This window comes from Macaca thibetana, chromosome 3 (genome assembly GCF_024542745.1).
Source record: "Macaca thibetana thibetana isolate TM-01 chromosome 3, ASM2454274v1, whole genome shotgun sequence".
Lineage (NCBI taxonomy): Eukaryota > Metazoa > Chordata > Mammalia > Primates > Cercopithecidae > Macaca > Macaca thibetana.
In genome coordinates this window covers 144501217-144521488 of record NC_065580.1, presented here as the reverse complement: position 1 = coordinate 144521488, position 20272 = coordinate 144501217, and the positions used below count along the sequence as shown (strand labels likewise).

General features: G+C 46.8%; 2 protein-coding genes across 32 annotated transcripts in view; both read right to left on the bottom strand.

Annotated features, from left to right (window-relative positions):
• The window catches only part of ACTB (actin beta), a 468316-nt gene that overhangs the window by 124802 nt on the left and 323242 nt on the right, over nt 1-20272 (bottom strand). The gene's annotated exons all lie outside the window — the stretch shown is intronic.
• The window catches only part of LOC126950451 (E3 ubiquitin-protein ligase RNF216), a 162407-nt gene that overhangs the window by 23436 nt on the left and 118699 nt on the right, over nt 1-20272 (bottom strand). For all 4 annotated transcript variants that reach the window (XM_050783948.1, XM_050783951.1, XM_050783949.1 and 1 more), the window contains one exon: nt 9064-9161. In XM_050783948.1, the coding sequence (XP_050639905.1) occupies nt 9064-9161 (98 nt within the window). The remainder of the gene's footprint in view (nt 1-9063; nt 9162-20272) is intronic.

Below are 20272 nucleotides of genomic sequence, written 5' to 3'. Positions count from 1 at the left end.
CTCAGCTTTCCAAGTAGCTGGGATCACAGGTGCGTGCCACCACACCACCACACCTGGCTAATTTAATGCCTGGCTAATTTTTGTATTTTTAGTAGAGATGAGGTTTCACCATGTTGGCCACGCTGGTCTCAAACTCCTGACCTCAAGTGATCTGCCTGCTTCGGCCTCCCAAAGTGCTGAGATTACAAGTGTGAGCCACTGCGCCCGGCTAGACTCAAAGTTCTAATGAAAAACTTTTCAATTTGAAAAGCTATGTGCCCAAACACAACTGCAATTTTCTACAGCACAAACCTCCTTTGTAAGAGCACCCTGAGACTGAGGTGTGGCTTTAAGTTGTGGCACTCCAGCTGCCTGGGGCTGGCTGACTTTCCCTGGGAAGCTGCTCAGGGAGAGAAGAGGCTGTAAAAAATTAAGGTTACAGTCTTTTCACGAAGGCTTGGAAAGACGGTCTACTTGCTTGCTCATCCTGGCACTGACATGAAATAATAATGAGTATGGGCCGGGCGCGGTGGCTCAAGCCTGTAATCCCAGCACTTTGGGAGGCCGAGACGGGTGGATCACGAGGTCAGGAGATCGAGACCATCCTGGCTAACACGGTGAAACCCCGTCTCTACTAAAAAAATACAAAAAAATAGCCGGGCGCGGTGGCGGGCACCTGTAGTCCCAGCTACTCGGGAGGCTGAGGCAGAAGAATGGCGTAAACCCGGGAGGCGGAGCTTGCAGTGAGCTGAGATCCGGCCACTGCACTCCAGCCTGGGCGACAGAGCGAGACTCCGTCTCAAAAAAAAAAAAAAAAAAAAAAAAATGAGTATGGAGGGAGAAGAAAAGGCTCCCCTAAAATGGACAGAGGAATACATAAAGCATGCCTGCAACTCAACATTGCTGAAATGTTCAAACAGCTATTCAACACTGCACATCTACTCAAATCCTTTGCTTCTGCATTTGTAAGTGTACTACTGGATAGGGCCAGAATGGAGTGTTGTTATGGGATGTGGTGACTACCTAGCCAGTAATATAAAAGTGAACAGTGAAACGGGGGAAAAATCATGGTTGATTCCTTCAGAGAAAAGGTGGTTTGGCAACTAGATTCTCAATCAGGCAGGAAACAGCCTCGCAGGATGTGCTCCTGGGGCAGGACAGGAAGAGAAGCCGGGGCTGTGACTGTGGTTGCTGACCTTGCGCTCACACAGGAAGGCTCAGGGCCTCCTCTATGCAGTCAGCGACAGCCCGCACTCCTGTAGTTATCTGCGCTCACCACCAGCCAGCGTGTGGGTAACTCCTCTCTGGGAGCCGCGCCCTTCAGATCTTAGCCCATCCCCTTTGTGAGTGTGAGGATGCATGTGTGTATTTATTGTTTTGTTGTGGTAAAATGCACATAAAATTGACTTTTTAAACCATTCTAACATATGCAATTCAGGGATATTTTGAGTATTCACGATTTTATACAATCAATATCACCACCTAGTTCCAAGAGACTTTTAAAACCCCAAAAGGAAACCCTGTACCCATTAAGCAGGCATTCCCCATTTCTCCCCGCCCTGCAGCCCACAACTTGCTTTTGGGCTCTATAGATTGCTATTCTGAGGCTAGGCGAATGCCCATATACCTCTGATATTTCATAGGAATGGAAATCATACATGTGCTTTTGTGCCTGTCTTCTTTCACTTAGCGTGTATGAATATATCACATTTGTTTATTCATCAGTTGATGGATTATTTTTGCTTTTTGGCTATTGTGAATTGTGGTTAAATGAACATTCTTGCACAAATTTTGTATGGACACTTGTTTTCACTCATGTTGGGTGAGTACCTGAGAGTGGAACTGCTGGGTCACGTGGTAATTCTATGTTTAACTTATTGGGGAAAGCCAACTGTTAACTATGGTGGCTGTACTATTTTCTACTACCACCTCAATGTACACTGGTGTCATTTCTTCTATATCCCTGTCAACATTTGTTTTTTTCCACTGTTTTCATTATAGTCATCCTAATAGGTGTGAAGTGATATCTTACCATAGTTCGATTTGTATTTTCGTAATGACTAATGACGTTCAGCATGCTTTCATGTGTTTGTTGGTCATTCGTACATCTTTTTGGATAAATACCAATTCACATTGTTTGCCCATGTTTTTTTTGAGACAGAGTCTTACTTTGTCATCCAGGCTGGAGTGCAGTAGTATAGTCTCAGCTCACTGCAACTTCTGCCTCCTGGGCTCCAGTGATTTCCCACCTCAGCCTCCTGAGTAGCTGGGAATATAGGTTAACGCCACCATGCTGTTATTTTTAAATTTTTTGTACAGACTGGGTTTCACCATGTTGTCTAGGCTGGTCTTAAACTCCTGGGTTTAAGCTATCTGCTTGACCTTGGCTTCTCAAAGTGTTGGGATTACATGCATGAGCCACTGTGCCTAGCTGTTTGCCTATTTTCTTTTCTTTTTTTTTTTTTTGAGACGGAGTCTTGCTCTGTTGCCCAGGCTAGAGTGCAGTGGCGTGATCTCAGCTCACTGCAACCTCCATTTCCCAGGTTTAAGCGATTCTCCAGCCTCAGCCTCCCGAGTAGCTGGAACTACAGGCATGCGCCAGCACGCCTGGCTAATTTTTGCATTTTTAGTAGACATGGGGTTTCACCATATTGGCCAGGCTGATCTCGAACTCCTGATCTCGTGATCCACCCGCCTCAGCCTCCCAAAGTACTGGGATTACAGGCATGAGCCACCGCGCCCGGCCTGTTTGCCTATTTTCTGATTGGGTCGTTCCCTTATTGCTTTCAAGATTTTCTATGTGTCTTTGGCTTTGAACAGTTTGACTCTGATGTATTGTGGTGTGGACTTTTGAGTTCATCCTACTTGGAATTCATTCAGCTTCTTGGATGTATAGATTCTTGTTCTTCATCAGATTTGGGAAGTTTTCAGCCATTATTTCTTCAATATTCTTTCTGTTCATTTTGCTCTCTGTTCTCCTTTGGGCTTCCCCTTAATGTGAATATTGGTACATCTGATGAAGTTCTATAGGTCCCTTAGGCTCTATTCACTTTTCTTCATTCATTTTTCTTTCTGCTACTCCTCCAATTGTATAATTTCAACAGCTGTATCTTCAAGATCTCTGATTCTTCGGCCTGCTCAAATCTGCTTCTGAATTCCTCTAATGGAATTCAGCTCAGCTATTGTAATTTTGGGGTACAATATTTGTTGATTTCTTTTTTTTTTTTTTTTTTTTTTTTTGAGACTGAGTCTGGCTCTGTCACCCAGGCTGGAGTGCAGTGGCCGGATCTCAGCTCACTGCAAGCTCCGCCTCCCGGGTTTACGCCATTCTCCTGCCTCAGCCTCCGGAGTAGCTGGGACCACAGGCGCCCGCCACCTCGCCCGGCTAGTTTTTTGTATTTTTTAGTAGAGACGGGGTTTCACCGTGTTAGCCAGGATGGTCTCGATCTCCTGACCTTGTAATCCGCCCGTCTCAGCCTCCCAAAGTGCTGGGATTACAGGCTTGAGCCACCGTGCCCGGCTTTGTTGATTTCTTAATTTCTTTCTTTCTTTTTTTTTTTTGAGATGGAGTCTTGCTCTGTCGCCAGGCTTGTGTGCAGTGGCGCAATCTCAGCTCACTGCAACCTCCACCTCCCAGGTTCAAACGATTCTCCTGACTCAGCCTCCCAAGTAGCTGGGACTACAGGCATCCACCACCACACCCAGCTAATTTTTGTGTTTTCAGTAGAGACGGGTTTCACCATGTTGGCCAGGCTGGTCTTGAACTCCTGACCTCAAGTGATCCGCCCATCTCGGCCTCCCAAAGTGCTGGGATTATAGGCGTGAGCCACTGCGCCTGGCCAGTTTCTTAATTTCTATCTATACTCTCTACTTGTTCACATACACTGTGCTCCTGGTTTCCTTTAGTTCTTTGCTCATGGTTTCACCTGGCTTTCTGAGCATATTTAAGACAGTTGATTCAAAGCATTTGTCTAGTACACCCAATGTGTCCTCAGAGATGGTTTCTATCAACTACTTTTTTCCCTGTGAATGGGCCATACTTTCCTGCTTGCTTTATAAATTATTGTTGAAAACTGGATATTTTGAATATTATACTATGAGAAGAGCCTAGAAATCACGTTGCTTTTTGTAAGGTTTGTGATTGTTTAGTGACTTTTAAAAGTTATTTTTGTAAATTAGCCAAGCATGGTGGTACATGCTTATAATCCCAGCTACTCGGGAGGCTGAGGCATGAGAAATGCTTGAGGCCAGAGGCGGAGGTTGCAGTGAGCTGAGATCTCACCACTGCCACTGCACTCCAGCCTGGGTGACAGGGCGAGACTCCATCTCAAAAGAAAAAAAATAAAAATAAAAATAAAAAGCGGGGCCAGGCGTGGCGGCTCACGTCTGTAATCCCAGCACTTTGGGGGCAGAGGGTAGATCATGAGGTCTGAAGATCGAGACCATCCTGGCTACCATGGTGAAACCCCATCTCTACTAAAAATGCAAGAAATTAGTCGGGTATGGTGGCACACATGGCACATATCTGTAGTCCCAGCTACTCGGGAGGCTGAGGCATGAACCTGGGAGGTGGAGCTTGCAGTGAGCCGAGATAGCGCCACTGCACTCTAGCCTGGGTGACAGAGCAAGACTTCATCTTAAAAAAAAAAAAAAAAAAAAAAAAAAAAAAAAAAACGCAGGGGACAGAAGAACAAGTTAAATAATACCATGGGAAACCAGCCAACTCTAGAAGACATTCTACAGGCCAATTATCCTTACTTTTTTCAGTAAGTGAATGGCATAACACAGTGTATCGGGAAGAGAGAGTATCCTCATTAAAAGAGACTTAAGAGAAATAATTATCAAATGCAATGAATCTCGTTTGATCCTAACCTGAACAAACTAACTGCAGTACACATGTAAAGCTAATTTGAGATAATTAGCAGAACTGTGAAATTAGTACGAGATATCAAAGACTTAAAATTTTAATTTTAGTATCATTAGTGGTCATAAAGGTAAGCGCTATAGAAGAAAAATTTTTATGGGAGAAATGACATGCTGTCAGGGATTTGGATTTGCTTGAAAGTACTATAGCAGTTTAAAAATAAGAAATGGACGGCCGGGCGGGCGCGGTGGCTCACACCTGTAATCCCAGCACTTTGGGAGGCTGAGGCGGTGGGATCACTTGAGGTCAGGAATCGAGACCAGCCTGGCCAACCACGGCCAACAAGGTAAAACCCTGTCTCTACTAAAAATTCAAAAATCAGCTGGGCGTGGTGGCAGGCGCCTGTAATCCCAGCTACTCGGGAGGCTGAGGCAGGGGAATCGCTTGACCCGGAAGGCGGAGGTCACAGTGAGCCAAGGCACTCCAACCTAGTTGACAGAGGGAGACTCTGTCTAAAAAAAAAAGAAGAAAAGAAAGAAAGAGAGGGAGGGAGGATCACTCAAGCTTGGGGGGTCAAGGCTGAGGTGAGCTGTGATTGTGCCAATGCATTCCAGCCTGGATGACAGAATAAGACTCTGTCTCAACGGGGGAAAAAAAAGTTCTGACATTTGGCAGGACTCTGTGGCTCTTTGGTCCCAGTGGGGCTGTATGATAAGGCAAGTTGAAGCCCCTGGAACACCATCTCTCTAAAGAAAACATACCACCAGATTCCTTTGGGCATCTTCAAGACTAGCACCACCATCAAAGACTTGTAAGATGCAGAGGCGATGATTCTCTCATGTCTCTTTTTACTTTTCATTTGGCTTGTACAGAAGAATGGCTCTTGGAGGACAGTGTACTCTAAGCCTCAAAAGATGCTGACTAGATGTGGCTGCTGTTCCAGATGTCGCTTCTCACCAGAACAAACAAACAGCCCTGGCAACTGGCATGCCGTGACTGATTTGGAAAATGCTTTTCCTGTCTGTTCAATAATCAGAGAACACCAGCAGCCAGTGAGGACCTTGATTATCTGTCATCCAATAGGATAACACACTGTTCTACCACCTGAACGACACATGCAGATAGAACCTGGTGAACAGGAAGTAGCAAGTATGGTAGGATGTATTAATATGCTACATGAATGCCAGAAGGTGAGAGAGATATCCCTTGAATGTAGGAATGTGTAATCCCTATGAAGTTCTGGTGGTCTGGAGGTCAGGCATGTGTATCATGATATCCCTTCCAAAGCCAGACTCATGATAGAAGCATCCTCTATCACTAAGGAAGAAGCCCAACATTTGGGAGGCTGTTTTTGATTTTTGGAATCAACATATATCACATTTGGATGTTCTGCTCTTATCCACTTACTGCTGATTTAAAAGGCTGCCAGGTTTAAATAGGACCCAGTGATGGGCTATGTGTGGCAGACCAATATGCTGAGTGGGACCCAGTGACAGGAATGGACAGGACACTCAGAATGAAGGCTGTGAGTTGTAAGTGATTCTCCTTCCAAGAAACATCTCACAGCCTGCTATTGAGTCCTGGAGCAGTTCAGATGCCTGACCACAGGGCTGCATTCCTTCCTGGAGGCCTGAGGAGAAAGTATCTTTGCTGCTCATTTGGGTTGTTTGCAGAATTCAGTCGTTTGTAGAATTCAGTTGAGGTGGTAGGACCAGGGTCCTACAGGGTTGGTGGCTCACGCCTGTGAGCTGGGTTGGTGGCTGTCAGCTGAGGGTTGTTCCTAACTTCTATAGGCTGCCTCAATCCTTGGCTCATGGCCACCTTCATCTATCTTCAAAGCCAGTAACGGGGGGCGGTCAAGTCCTTCTTACGCTTGTCTGACTCATCCCACACTAAGGGCTCTCTGCTTTTAAGGATTTGTAATTAGACTGGGTCTACTCGGATAATCCAGGTAACCTCCCCATCTCAAGGTCCTTAACGGTACAACCAAGGGCAAATCACATGGGCTCAGTTGCCTCATCTGTAAGAGAAGGATAATGGTATCCACCTGTGCTGCATACTTGGGAAACTGCCCAAATTGCCATTGCCCACTTCATTTTCTGAGTACCAAACTCCTTCCATATCCATTATATTTAAACTGGACATAAAGTCACCCAACTACAGGCTACATATGGTGCTTGCCTTGCCCATGTGATAATCTAGACCAATGTGGTACGAGCCGAAGTGAGATATACGTATATAATTACTGTATCACTCACAACATCAAGAAAAGCTGCCTACTTGGCAACTTACCTATTTCCCACTTTCTTTAGGTTTGAGTGTAAATGTGGCCACAATCTAGTTATAATCATGCAGATGAGACCACCACCCTCAGGGAAGGGTAAAGCAGTTAGACAATCTCTTTTTTTCTTTTTTGAGATAGAGTTTCCCTCTGTCGCCCAGGCTGGAGTGCAGAGGTGCGATCTTGGCTCACTGCAACCTCTGCCTCCCTGGTTCAAGCAATTCTCTTGCCTCAGCCTCCTGAGTAGCTGGGACTACAAGTGCGTGCCTACCACTTCTGGATAATTTTACTTTTTTATTTTTTGTAGAGATGAGGTTTTGTCATGTTGCCCAGGCTGGTCTCAAATTCGTGAGCTCAAGCGATCCGCCTGCCTTGGCCTCCCAAAATGCCAGGATTACAGGCCTGAGCTACCACGCCTGGCTGTGAGACAATCTCTGAATAACATCAGGAGACAGATATGCACCCTCAGCTGCATGGCAAGTCTAGATTGTTACGAGAGAGAGAAAGAGATTTCAGTAGTACTTTAGTCATTGCATTTTTTTTTTTTTTTTTTTTGAGACAGAGTCTCACTCTGTTGCCAGGCTGGAGTGCAGTAGCACGATCTTGGCTCACTGCAACCTCCACCTCCTGGGTTCAAGTAATTCTCCTGCCTCAGCCTTCCGAGTAGCTGGGATTACAGGCAAGTGCCACCACTCAGCTAATTTTTGTACTTTTTTTTTTTTTTTTTCCTCTTGAGACAGAGTCTCGCTCTGTCACCCAGGCTGCAGTGCAGTGGCAGATCTCAGCTCACTGCAAGCTCCGCCTCCTGGGTTCACGCCATTCTCCTGCCTCAGCCTCCCTAGTAGCTGGGACTACAGGCGCCCGCCACCTCGCCCGGCTAGTTTTTTTGTATTTTTGTAGTAGAGACGGGGTTTCACCGTGTTAGCCAGGATGGTCTCGATCTCCTGACCTCGTGATCCGCCCGTCTCGGCCTCCCAAAGTGCTGGGATTACAGGCTTGAGCCACCGCGCCCGGCCTAATTTTTGTACTTTTAGTAGAGATGGGGTTTCGCCATGTTGGCCAGGATGGTCTCGATCTCCTGACCTTGTGATCCACCAGCCTCGGCCTCCCAAAGTGCTGGGATTACAGGCGTGAGCCACAGCACCCGGCCTGCATTTTAATAAGTGAGTATCTGTAACGTGCTCAGCCACGTAGAGAGGACTATACAAGTAATGGTTATTATTATCATAGGTGTATCATTTTGTATTCTGGAGGTGGGCAATTCTACTAAGGTCTCAGACCAACAGTATCCTTTAACACAGACATAAGCAACATCAGTGCAGTCTAAGCTAATTAAAACATGCTGGCCGGGCGCGGTGGCTCAAGCCTGTAATCCCAGCACTTTGGGAGGCCGAGACGGGTGGATCACGAGGTCAGGAGATCGAGACCATCCTGGCTAACACGGTGAAACCCCATCTCTACTAAAAAATACAAAAAACTAGCCGGGCGAGGTGGCGGGCGCCTGTAGTCCCAGCTACTCAGGAGGCTGAGGCAGGAGAATGGCGGGAACCCGGGAGGTGGAGTTTGCAGTGAGCTGAGATCCGGCCACTGCACCCCAGCCTGGGCGACAGAGCAAGACTCCATCTCAAAAAAAAAAAAATAATAAAAAAAAATAAAACATGCTACTCGCTTATTTAGAAAATAAGGAAAAGGGGGACCATCGTTTATTGAATTCACATGTGCCAGGCATTTATATGTTAATTTGTCTACTGAAATAACTCCATGAGGCTGCAGAGATGAGGAAGCAGAGGCTCAGGGGTTAGGTCACTTCCCCAAGATCACTCCAGACTTGGGTGGCTCAAGCGTGTTCTTCCCACAATAGTGTGCCCTCTCTGCCAAAAAGCAGGTTAATGGGGAAGTTGAGAATCAGCCCATAGTCCCTCTGAATTCTGTTACTCACATAGAGGTACGGTACTTGATGTCATCTTTTTCAGCCAGCTCTTCACAGGTGAGGCCATTATGTTCTTTCCAGAGTCCCTGACACTTCCTACAGGTTTCCTGGGGATAAAGGACAGACACAAAGACAACTCCTGGTGAGTGGACACCACAGAAGTTCCTGTTCAACAAAAGGGATATGAAATGAGCTTTACTTGGCTTGAATTATCTCAGGATGCCTCTCCTTTTCAGGGGGGATACTTCTAAAGACATCTTTTAATAGAAGAGGTAAGAGGTGGCAGGGCCAGGTGACTCACGTCTGTAGTACCAGCACTTTGGGAGGCTGTGGCAGGTCAGGAGTTTGAGACCAGCCTGGGCAACACAGTGAGACCCTGTCCCTTAAAAAAAGAGAAAGAGTTGGGGAAGGTGAGGGGAGTGGTAAGAATCATTAGAAGGATGCACAAGGAAAAATTTCTCTCCCTAGATCAAAAGGAAGTGTTGCTCCCCTCACCTAATTTGCATAAGGCTTTTTCTAAAATGCTCTGGGCCATGTGAAAAAACCAAAGGAGACGGATCTTGGGCAATCGTGGGTTTTTAAAACACAGTAGCACGAGCTGCTTGGAAGGGCCTGTCTGGATCTTGTTGATCTCTGCAAAATCCTTGTGCCCACATGCTGGCATCCAAAATGCGCTTCTACTGAAGAATGGCCTACTTCAGTTCATCAGGGGCTCCTAAGGGAGACTTTCCTCCGCTGCCCATCGCTCATCAGCATGGATGTCACACTTAAAAGTTTCACTTCAGACTGGGCACGGTGGCTCACGCCTGTAATCCCAGCACTTTAGGAGTCAGAAGTGGGCAGATCACGAGGTCAGGAGATTGAGACCATCCTGGCTAACTGAAACCCCATTTCTGCTAAAAATAAAAATAAATAAATAAAAAAATTAGCCGGGCTTGGTGGCGGGTACCTGTAGTCCCAGATACTCGGGAGGCTGAGGCAGGAGAATGGTGTGAACCCAGGAGACGGAGCTTGCAGTGAGCCGAGATAGCGCCACTGCCCTCCAGCCTGGGCAAAAGAGTCTCCGTCTCAAAAAAAAAAAAGTTTCACTTCATATATAAACATGCATGCTAAATAATCACCACCTTTATTCTAGGATCCTTTATAGTTTATAAAATGCTTTCATATGTCCAGAAACTATCCCACATCAATAAGAATAATTTAAAGAAATGTTAATCCAATGATCACAGGCGAAAGCCGAAATTATAACACTAATAAGTTATAGTGACAGTGCTGTCAGTTAGTCTGGGGAGACAGTGAAGGCTTGAGGAACTGAAGCCTGAGATCCAAAAGACGAGTTAACAACAATTAGATGGGGCAGCGAAAAGAGATCAACACTCCAGACAATGGACAGCAAGAGAAGACTCTGGCAGGCAAAGCCGGACATGTTCAGTTCCTATGGCTGGACTGCAGACAGTGAGAACGGCCCTGGAGGCCTGCAAGCACCTGACCAGGCAAGGCCTTGAAGGGCATGAGGAGCAGTTTGTTTTTTATCCTATGAGCACTAGGAAGCCACCAAAAGGTGCCAAGTATGGAAGTAACAGAATCAGGTATATCTTTTTAAAAAAATCATTCTGGGTGGAAAACACTGGAGGGAGGAAAGAGTGAATGTGCAAAAGACAGGAGCTAGTAAAGCCACTCGGGAAAGAGGCCACCAATGCCCAGACCAGGGTGGTGGGCAAGGACAGGAAGACAAGGGGACTGACTTGAGAGCAAGGAAGGAAGTACGACTGGCGGGTGTGGAGACGAGCCGCTGTGCCTGGCCCTTTTGTACATTCTGAATTTTATACTATATGTGTACTATCTAATAAAAAGAATTTAAAAAGGGAGACAAATGGAACAGACTGCTGAGGGAGCTCAGAACCTGATCCTTTTGGTGGGATGTCGTAAAAAGGCTCAATCAGGCTGGACACAGTGGCTCACGCCTATAATCCCACACTTTGGGAGGCCAAGGCAGGCAAATCATTTGAGGTGAGAAATTCGAGACCAGCCTAGCCAACATGGTGAAACCCCATCTCTACTAAGAATACAAAAATTAGCCAGGCGTGGTGGCTGGTGACTGTAATCCCAGCTACTTGGGAGGCTGAGGCAGGAGAATCACTCGAACCTGGGAGGTGGAGGTTGCAGTGGGCAGAGATCACACCACTGCACTTTAGCCTGGGCAACAGAGCCAGACTCCATCTCCAAAAAAAAAAAAAAAAAAAGGCTCAATCAATGGGCTGGGGTGGGTGGGGCAGAGAGGAACTGAAGGGACATACTACATTTAAATGCCACTGTTTCCGAGGGATGCGGAAGTGCTCTGGTCCCCCACCTGCATCCCATTCAGTAAACAAAGGTGATACATATTAGTGTGCCTATTGCCCACCAAAACATACAGTAGCACAAACCCATTTTTCTAAGACCTTGTGCCTGACTATTGCAGGAAGCTGGAGGATAAACAACAGCTGGAGAATAGATGAGCTGATGTTTGGCTCCTAACCTCTAAAACAATGCCAACCCAGCCCCTTCCAGGAGTAACAGCTTGAAAACAATACATGGCATTTAGACAGTTTTTAGCATTCCTGGCAATTCCGTTATTAATTCATGGGTCTTCTTCATAAGGGAAGAAACCCCATTTTTGAAGTGAGGCACAGGCCCACAAGGGCAAAATGGCCTGGCCAAGCTGGAGCCAGGTGTGTGTGAGGGCCACTGTGAGGCCCCTTGCCCTGCTCACCCTCTATATCACAGTGCTTCTTTTGTAGGTGAACGTGTGGGTTTTCAGCCAGGGCGCTTCTTACTGAAGAGCCCAAAGGCCCCGGGAGAACACAGCTAAAACGTCTTTTGAAAAGACTATGTAGCACTTTGGGAGGCCGAGGCGTAGGGATCACCTGAGGTCAGAAGTTCGAGACCAGCCTGGCCAACACGGGTGAAACCCTGTCTCTACTAAAAGTACAAAAATTAGCCAGGCGTGGTGGCACATGCCTATAATCCCAGCTGAGGCAATCCCTGTGAGGCTGAGGCAGAATTCCTTGACGCAGGGAGGCAGAGGTTGCAGTGAGGAGAGATCGCACCACTGCACTCCAGCTTGGGCAACAGAGCAAGACTCTGTCTGAAAAAAAAAAAAAAAAAAAAAAGACAAGACTATGTAGCTAGATACGAAACCTACAATTAAAATAAGGCAAGCAAACAGCAGGCTGCCGAGTTTAACACTTGGAGCTCTCTCTGTGTAGTGTCTTTAAAATGTACTCTCTCTTCTAAGAAGTATAAATTTTACTAAATTGTAGTTCCCTCCTCTCAGGCACAGATAGGCTTTGCTCCTAAACTCAACAAATGCTTACGCATATTAGGAAGAAATGCTCTTGAACGTTTTTTCTTTTCTTTTATTTTTTTTTTGAGTCAGGGTCGCGCTCTGTCACCCAGGCTGGAGTGAGATCTCGGCTCACTGCAACCTCCATGTCCTGGGCTCAAGCGATCTCCCACCTCAGCCTCCTGGGTAGCTGGGACTACCAGTGCTCATGCCTGTAATTCCAGCACTTTGGAAGGCCGAGTGGGGCGGATTACCTGAGGTCAGGAGTTCAAGACCAGCCTGGGCAACATGGTGAAACCTCGTCTCTACTAAAAATACGAAAATTAGCTGGGCATGGTGGTGGGCGTCTGTAATCCCAGCTACTCCGGAAGCTGAGACAGGAGAATTGCTTGAACCCAGGAGGTGGAGGTTGCAGTGAGCCGAGATCGTGCCACTACACTCCAGCCTGGGTGACAGAGCAAGATTCAGTCACAAACAAACAAAGTGCTGGGATTATAGGCGTGAGCCACTGTGTCCAGCATCTTGCATGTTTAACATGATAACCACATTCTTCAATCTGTGGTTTACAAGAAAGCCCCAAAGGACCATTTTGGAAGGCAAAGTACACTTTGACAAGTAACCTCAAAACAAGAAGAATAGTGTATCGTGGCCATCGAGCGGGACCACACTTTCTATCACCTTGTGCCTTTCCGATTGGTGGAAACCGCGGAGTTTACCATCATCCCAAATACAACAAGCAGGCAGGCAGCTCCCGCCCTCTCAGTGGGGAAGGAGCATGCATGTTGGGTAGTTTGTTAACAAACAGCCGCCAGGCCACATTCTTCATGTCATCAGGGAGGTTGCTGTTTTAAGTTTATGATGCCCTTTGGTCCTCAAAATACATTAAGGTGTTTTGACTGTTCATGAGGTCTTCACTTTACAACATAAACACTTCAGTCTTCCTTTATTCATTTTCTGCTGCCTGGATAATGATTAATGAATAAAGCAGAAGATTAAATTCAATTCCAGATGACCTTATCAGGGAGCTGAAATTTCTTCACATAAACACAGCTTTCTCAAGAACCAGTAGACAAATGTATCCGGCCATCACCTCCTCCAAGCCCAGCAAGTGATAATAATCTTGAGACCTTTGGGTCTGTTGGTAAAGAATCCAAAAGAAAATCTGAGCCCACAAGCCAGTCACCGGGTTCTGTGTTTGTTTCCTTGCCTTCCTTGCAAAGCCACCTGGAAGGTGTCCGTCCCTGTGCGCGCTAGATTTCAGTTGCTGACTTCCATCCACCCTTGTCTCAGAAGCAGAATACAGTACAAACTTCTCCCTTACTTTTAAAATGGTTCCTCCAGTGAAACCTGTCAACTAACTCTCTAGGGGAGAGAAGTCACTGACATGCCACAGGGCATTAGGTTGTGGTCAATCCAGAAGTAGCTTCAGAAATTTCAGCCCTCTGTTCTGTCACCTCAAAAAATGGTGAGACTGGGCTGGGCGCGGTGGCTCACGCCTGTAATCCCAGCACTTTGGGAGGCCGAGGCGGGTGGATCACCTGAGGTTGGGAGTTTGAGACCAGCCTGACCAACAGGGGAAACCCCATCTCTACTAAAAATACAAAATTAGCCAGGCATGGTGGTGCATGCCTGTAATCCCAGTTACTCAAGAGGCTGAGGCAGAACAGCTTGAACCCAGGAGGCAGTGATTTCGGTGAGCTGAGATCGCGCCACTGCACTCCAGCCTGGGCAACAAGAGTGACATTCTGTCTCAAAAAAACAAAACAAAACAAAACAACAATGGTGAGACTATAAATCCCCAGCACTCTTGAGGTAAAAGGCCCGGACACTTGACTATTCACAAATGCTCAGCGAGGGACCACGGGACCATGGGCTTCCAGGCCATCTGTGTCTTCCAGTTGTCAGAGATTCTGGTCCTCCCCACCCATAGACCCAAATGACATACAGAAGGTCCAGAAAGACACTGATTTTAAGACAGAATCCCTTAAATCTCAGGGGTTTATGGTGGAACCCCTGAGAATCAACAAAGTTCAACAAAATCAAAGATTCAGTGGACTTTCTTTCCTTTCACTAAGGGAATCCAAGAACCTCTAGTTTTCCTAAGTCAAGAATGCACATATGAGCCGAATAAGGCTTGGTCCTTGCCTTCAAGGAGTGCATTCTACCAACAGAGTTACATATTGGGGCAAATCAAGTACAGCATAATGGAAGTTCAGTGTAACGTGCACGCACACACGGCAGGGGAGCATGCATATGCATGCGGAGGAGAAAGAGGTGAGTCAGACAAGGATTCTTTGAGGAGCTGACATCTTCATGGGATTGACTACAGTAAATGCCATGAGTAATCAGAACCTCCATGCAACCAATAAAGTGCTTCTCCTACTGGGATCTACATCTTAGTGAAATGCTTTTCCAGCAATGAAAGCCATTAAAGCCAAGTATCTGAACCTCAGAACCAGATGCTCAAACCAAACATTTCAACAATGAAACATAGTTCGATAGATTCCTATTTTAATAAGCACAGAAAGTTTTCATCTCATTAAATAAAATTATTTTGGGCCAGGCACAGTGGCTCACGCTTGTAGTCTTAGCACTCTGGGAAGCCGATGTGGGCAGATCACTTAAGTCCAGGAATTTGAGACCAGCCTGGGCAACAGAGTGAGACCCCACCTCTACAAAAAATACAAAAATATATAGCTGGGTGTGGTGGTATGTGCCTGTAGTCTCAGCTACTTGGGAGGCTGAGGTGGGAGGATTTCTTGAGCCTGGGAGGTAGAGGCTGCAGTGAGCTATGATCACGCTATTGCAGTTCAGTCCGGGTGACAGAGACTGCCTAAAAAAAAAAAAATTTTTTTACCTCACTTGAATAAAACAGTATATTTTAAAGTATGATTCATTTCATTACACCCCCCTCTTTTTTTTTTTTTTGAGACAGAGTCTTGCTCTGTTGCCCAGACTGGAGTGCAGTGGCACCATCTTGGCTCACTGCAAGCTCCGCCTCCCAGGTTCACGCCATTCTCCTGCCTCAGCCTCCCGAGTAGCTGGGACTACAGGCGCCTGCCACCTCGCCCCGCTAATTTTTTGTATATTTAGTAAAGATGGGGTTTCACCGTGTTAGCCGGGATGGTCTCGATCTCCTGACCTCGTGATCCGCCTGCCTCGGCCTCCCAAAGTGCTGGGATTACAGGTGTGAGCCACCGTGCCCGGCCTCATTATACTCTTTTAAGTTTTCTGTATCGGCCGGGCGCGGTGGCTCAAGCCTGTAATCCCAGCACTTTGGGAGGCTGAGACGGGCGCATAACGAGGTCAGGAGATCGAGACCATCCTGGCTAACACGGTGAAACCCCGCCTCTACTAAAAAATACAAAAAACTAACAGGGCGAGGTGGCAGGCGCCTGTAGTCCCAGCTACTCGGGAGGCTGAGGCAGGAGAATGGCGTAAACCCGGCAGGCGGAGCTTGCAGTGAGCTGAGATCCGGCCACTGCACTCCAGCCTGGGTGACAGAGCGAGACTCCGTCTCAAAAAAAAAAAAAAAAAAAAAAAAAAAAATGGTTTTCTGTATCTGTGTATGTTTTGCAATGTTACAACAGTAGCACACATGTAACCTACAAATAAACACATACGCTGAGGGTGTCCTCTGCACAATTTTTCTGATACGGCGAGCAATAAAATCGTGCATCTGCTGCTCTCAATATTGAAAGGCCATGGAGGAGGCCTGGATAGTGCAGCAATGTGTCAGAATACTTCCATTAATTAATGAGCTTGAGACCAAAGACAGAAAGATGGTTGAGAAGCAACTGGAAGAGTCTATGAAAGAGATGAGGGTGAGACAGAAGCCTAGAAAGACTTCTAGGTTTCTGATGTGGGACACTAGTAAGACTGGTGGAAACACAAACTTAGATCAAGTGGTGCAGGATAAGATCTGAGTAAGGGCGGGAGGCAGAGGCAAGTTTAGTTCCAGACCAGCTTACTTATTCACTCACTTATGTGCTCTTCCAATATTTGCTGAATTTCTGTCATTTGTATGAGACACTGGAGATACAGCAACAAACAAGTTAGGCTCAGATTCTATCTTCATGACGCTTATGTTTTATTGAAAAACACAGATATTAACAGAGACTAGGGGCCAGGAGAGCCCATTAGAGGATGTGACATTTAAGCTGAGTCTTAAAGGAGGAGTCAGCTATGTACGGGTACAGAGGGAAGAGCAAGGGTGAAGGCTTCAGGGCAGGAGAGGGTCTGTCTCATGCTGAGAAAGTCAGTATGGCTGGAGCCCACTGGGGGAGAGCTGAGAATGGACCATGGTCACCCAGTAGGACTGAGGCTGTAAGGGAGGAGTTTGGAAAGCCAGGCTGATCAGGTGGGAAATGCAACCATCTGGTTGACATTTCAAAAGATTCTTCTGGCTGCTATTGTTAAAGGGATGGTTTGCTGGGGTTGTAGGACCTTGCAGCACCTCCTTTCTAAACTAAGACCAAGTAAATAACTTCGAGGGGAACAGGCTCAGAGTCTGGATTTGATTCTTGGTTAGATTTCCGCAATAGTCCTCCATAAACAAGGGCACAGCTTACTTCCTGAACCAAGGTGTGCCAACACCAAGCCTGGCAGGGGCAGGTAAGGCTGACCTGCAACGGGGCAACAGCAGCACACCTATATTTTTTTGTTAAGAATAAGAGAACCACATTTCCTGATACGGTTTCAGAAAGGGACTTTATTACTATTATTCTTAATATTTTAATTAATTAATTATTTTTTAGAGACAAGGTCTTGCTCTGTTGCCCAGGCTGGAGCACAGTGGTGCTATTACGGCTCGCTATAACCTTGACCTCCTGGTTCTAGAGGCAATTCTCTTGCCTCTACCTTCCGAGTAGCGGGGACTACGATCACGTGGCACTACAGCTAAATTTTGTTATTTTATTTGTACAGACAGGTATTGCTATGTTTCCCAGGCTGGTCTCAAATTTCTGGGCCCAAGCGATCTGCCCACCATGACCTCCCAAAGTGTTGCCACAGAGCCACAGAGCCCGCCCTGTTTTAATTTTTTTTTTTTTTTTTTTTTTTTGAGATGGAGTATCGCTTTGTTGCCAGGCTGAAGTGCAGTGGTGCAATCTCGGTTCACTGCAACCTCTGCCTTCCGGGTTCAAGTGATTCTCCTGCCTCAGTCTCCCAAGTAGCTGGGAATACAGGCGCCTGCCACCACACCCAGCTAATTTTTCTATTTTTAGTAGAGATGGGGTTTCACAATGTTGGCCAGGATGGTCTCAATCTCTTGACCTCGTGATTCACCCACCTTGGCCTCCCAAAGTGCTGGGATTACAGGCGTGAGGTACTGTTTTAATTTTAATGATTGATTGAGACAGGGTCTCACTGTGTCACCCAGGCTGGAGTGCAGTGGCACAATCTTGGCTCACTACAGTCACGACCTCCCTGGCTCAAGTCATCCTCCCACCTCAGCCTCCCAAGTAGCTGGGACCACAGGTGTGCACCACCATGCCTGGCTAATTTTTTGTAGAGATGGGGTCTTGCCATGTTGCCCAGACTCGTCTCAAACTCCTGGAGTCAAGCAATCTGCAAGACTCAGCCTCCCAAAGTGCTGGGATTACAGATGTGAGCCACCACGTCTGGCCTGGGGAACATCTTTAACAAAGGTCTAACACTCCTGCTTTTCACAGTACTAGCCCAATGTTCCTGAAGGCTTAGGTTTTTTTTTTTTGAAGACAGCATCTCGGTTTGTCATCTAGGCTGAAGTGCAGTGGTGTGATTCCGACTCACTGCAACCTCTGCCTCCAGGGTTCAAGATTCTCATGCCTCAGTCTCCCAAGTAGCTGGAATTACAGGTATGCACCACCATACCCAGCTAATTTTTATATTTTTAGTAAAGACAGGGTTTCGCCACATTGGCTAGACTGGTCTTGAATTCCTGGCCTCAAGTGATCTGCCCACCTCGGCCTCCCAAAGTGCTGGGATTACAGGCATGAACCACTGTGCCTGGTCCCTGTGGGCTGTTTATTGAAGGGATGGGGTCTCACTGTATTGCCCAGTGGTGCCAGCATAGCTCGTGGCAGTCTCCTTAGTAGCCTGAACTTAAAGGTGTGCACCCAGCTTGTAGGCCTAGATTTTTTGTTAAAGAAAGAAATGAAACCTGCTAGGACTGAAAATTTACACATCTTCACACAGGGTGCTTTACATCTCAATCTTCACAGCAACTCTACAGGGAAGTACTGGAGCATTATTCCCATTTTTAAAAAAGTAAATACGGCCGGGTGTGGTGGCTCACACTTGTAATCCCAGCACTGTGGGAGGCCGAGGCAGATGGATCACTTGAGGTCAGGAGTTTGAGACCAGCCTGGCCAACATGGTGAAATCCCGTCTCTACAAAAAACACAAAAATTAGCCAGGCGTGGCAGTGCATGTCTATAATCCCAGCTACTTGGGAGGCTGAGGCATGAGAATCGTTTGAACCTGGGAGGCAGAGGTTGCAGTGAGCTGAATTGTGCCACTGCACTCCAGCCTGGACAACGCAGTGAGACTCTGCTCAAACAAAAACAAAAGCAAAAACAAAAAAGGTAAGAGAAAAAGAAGGCTCAGAGGGTCCAATTAACTTGGTCGAGGTCACAGAGCTTTGGACATGAGTCTGTCTGATCCCAAATCTACTTGCTCTTTCTACTTTAGTCCCACTGCATGCTGACATGGTATTTGCTAGCAAGAGCAGGTCACTATTTACTGGAGAACCCAAGGGCATGTGGCTCATGAGACAAACCGAGGTTACAATGGCATCTTGTGTGAGGAGACCAGAGAGGAACAATCAGCAAAGCTGGGTGTGAGCGTCAGGGCATCAAAGGCAGCTGCAGCTGTGCAGGATGCCTGCTTGCCTGGGCTTCCTGGAGAGCTGGGAATGCTAAGTAAGAGGCAGGATGGGATGGAATCAGACCTGAGGATACCCTTTCTTACTGGTAATGATGAGAACCTGCTAATCACAGGGTGATCTCAGACTGGATACGTGTGAGGAAGTAGCTGTTCCTGCCACCTTTGGCCAGTTGCACGTCTGGCGGCATAGCAAAAGGAAGTCCATTTTTAGATTTCCATTACTGCCTAAACAGAGACAGGCTCCATGAAAGTGTTCCATAGTCACTCCTTCAACCAACCCCTGGACCCTTACTTATAAATACATGCCACTTACCTCCTCAAAGGTAGCCAGGATCATGGCATTAAGATGTGCTAATGGCATTGCTTGAGATTATCACCATCACTGAAACTGCTCTGGGTCAGTTTTGTTTACAGCAATGCAGGTAACAGAGACAGCTTCTGCACTGAAAGGAATGAAGACAGTCTCACGTTCCCACCTTTGCCCCTTCCACCAGTGCCATTGAGAGCCTTCCATCAGTGCTGCAGAGTGGGATCGGTATAAAACGAAGCCCCTGTCCTTTTACAGTCTACTCACAAACAGATAACTCTATACTCTGAGGAAGACGGTGAGTACTTCAGAGGAAACTAAAGCCAAGTAAGGGGCAGGTAGTGTTAACAGGGAGGGTGCCATCTGACACTGGTTTGTCAGGGAAGGCCTGTGTGGAGCTGGCACTTCTGCTTGAACCTGAAGTCTATCTGGTAGAAAACCGTTCCAGGCAGAGGGAATGCAAGCAGGACAGTAGACGGAGCTGGGACAGGAGAGAGAGCTCAGAGAATCAGTTCTCCCTGAGTCAGCACCCACACTCACTAAGCCCTCAATGGCACAAAACGCTGCCTAAGAATGTCCCTTCTCCTCTGGCAACACCTACTCACCAGTTCTCCTTTCAAATACCAGTGGCTCTGGGAAACCCAAATGACCCGGGAAAAGCTGGCATTTGCTCACTGGGCTCCCAGAGCCCTTGGCTTATGCATTGTTACTGCACTTTT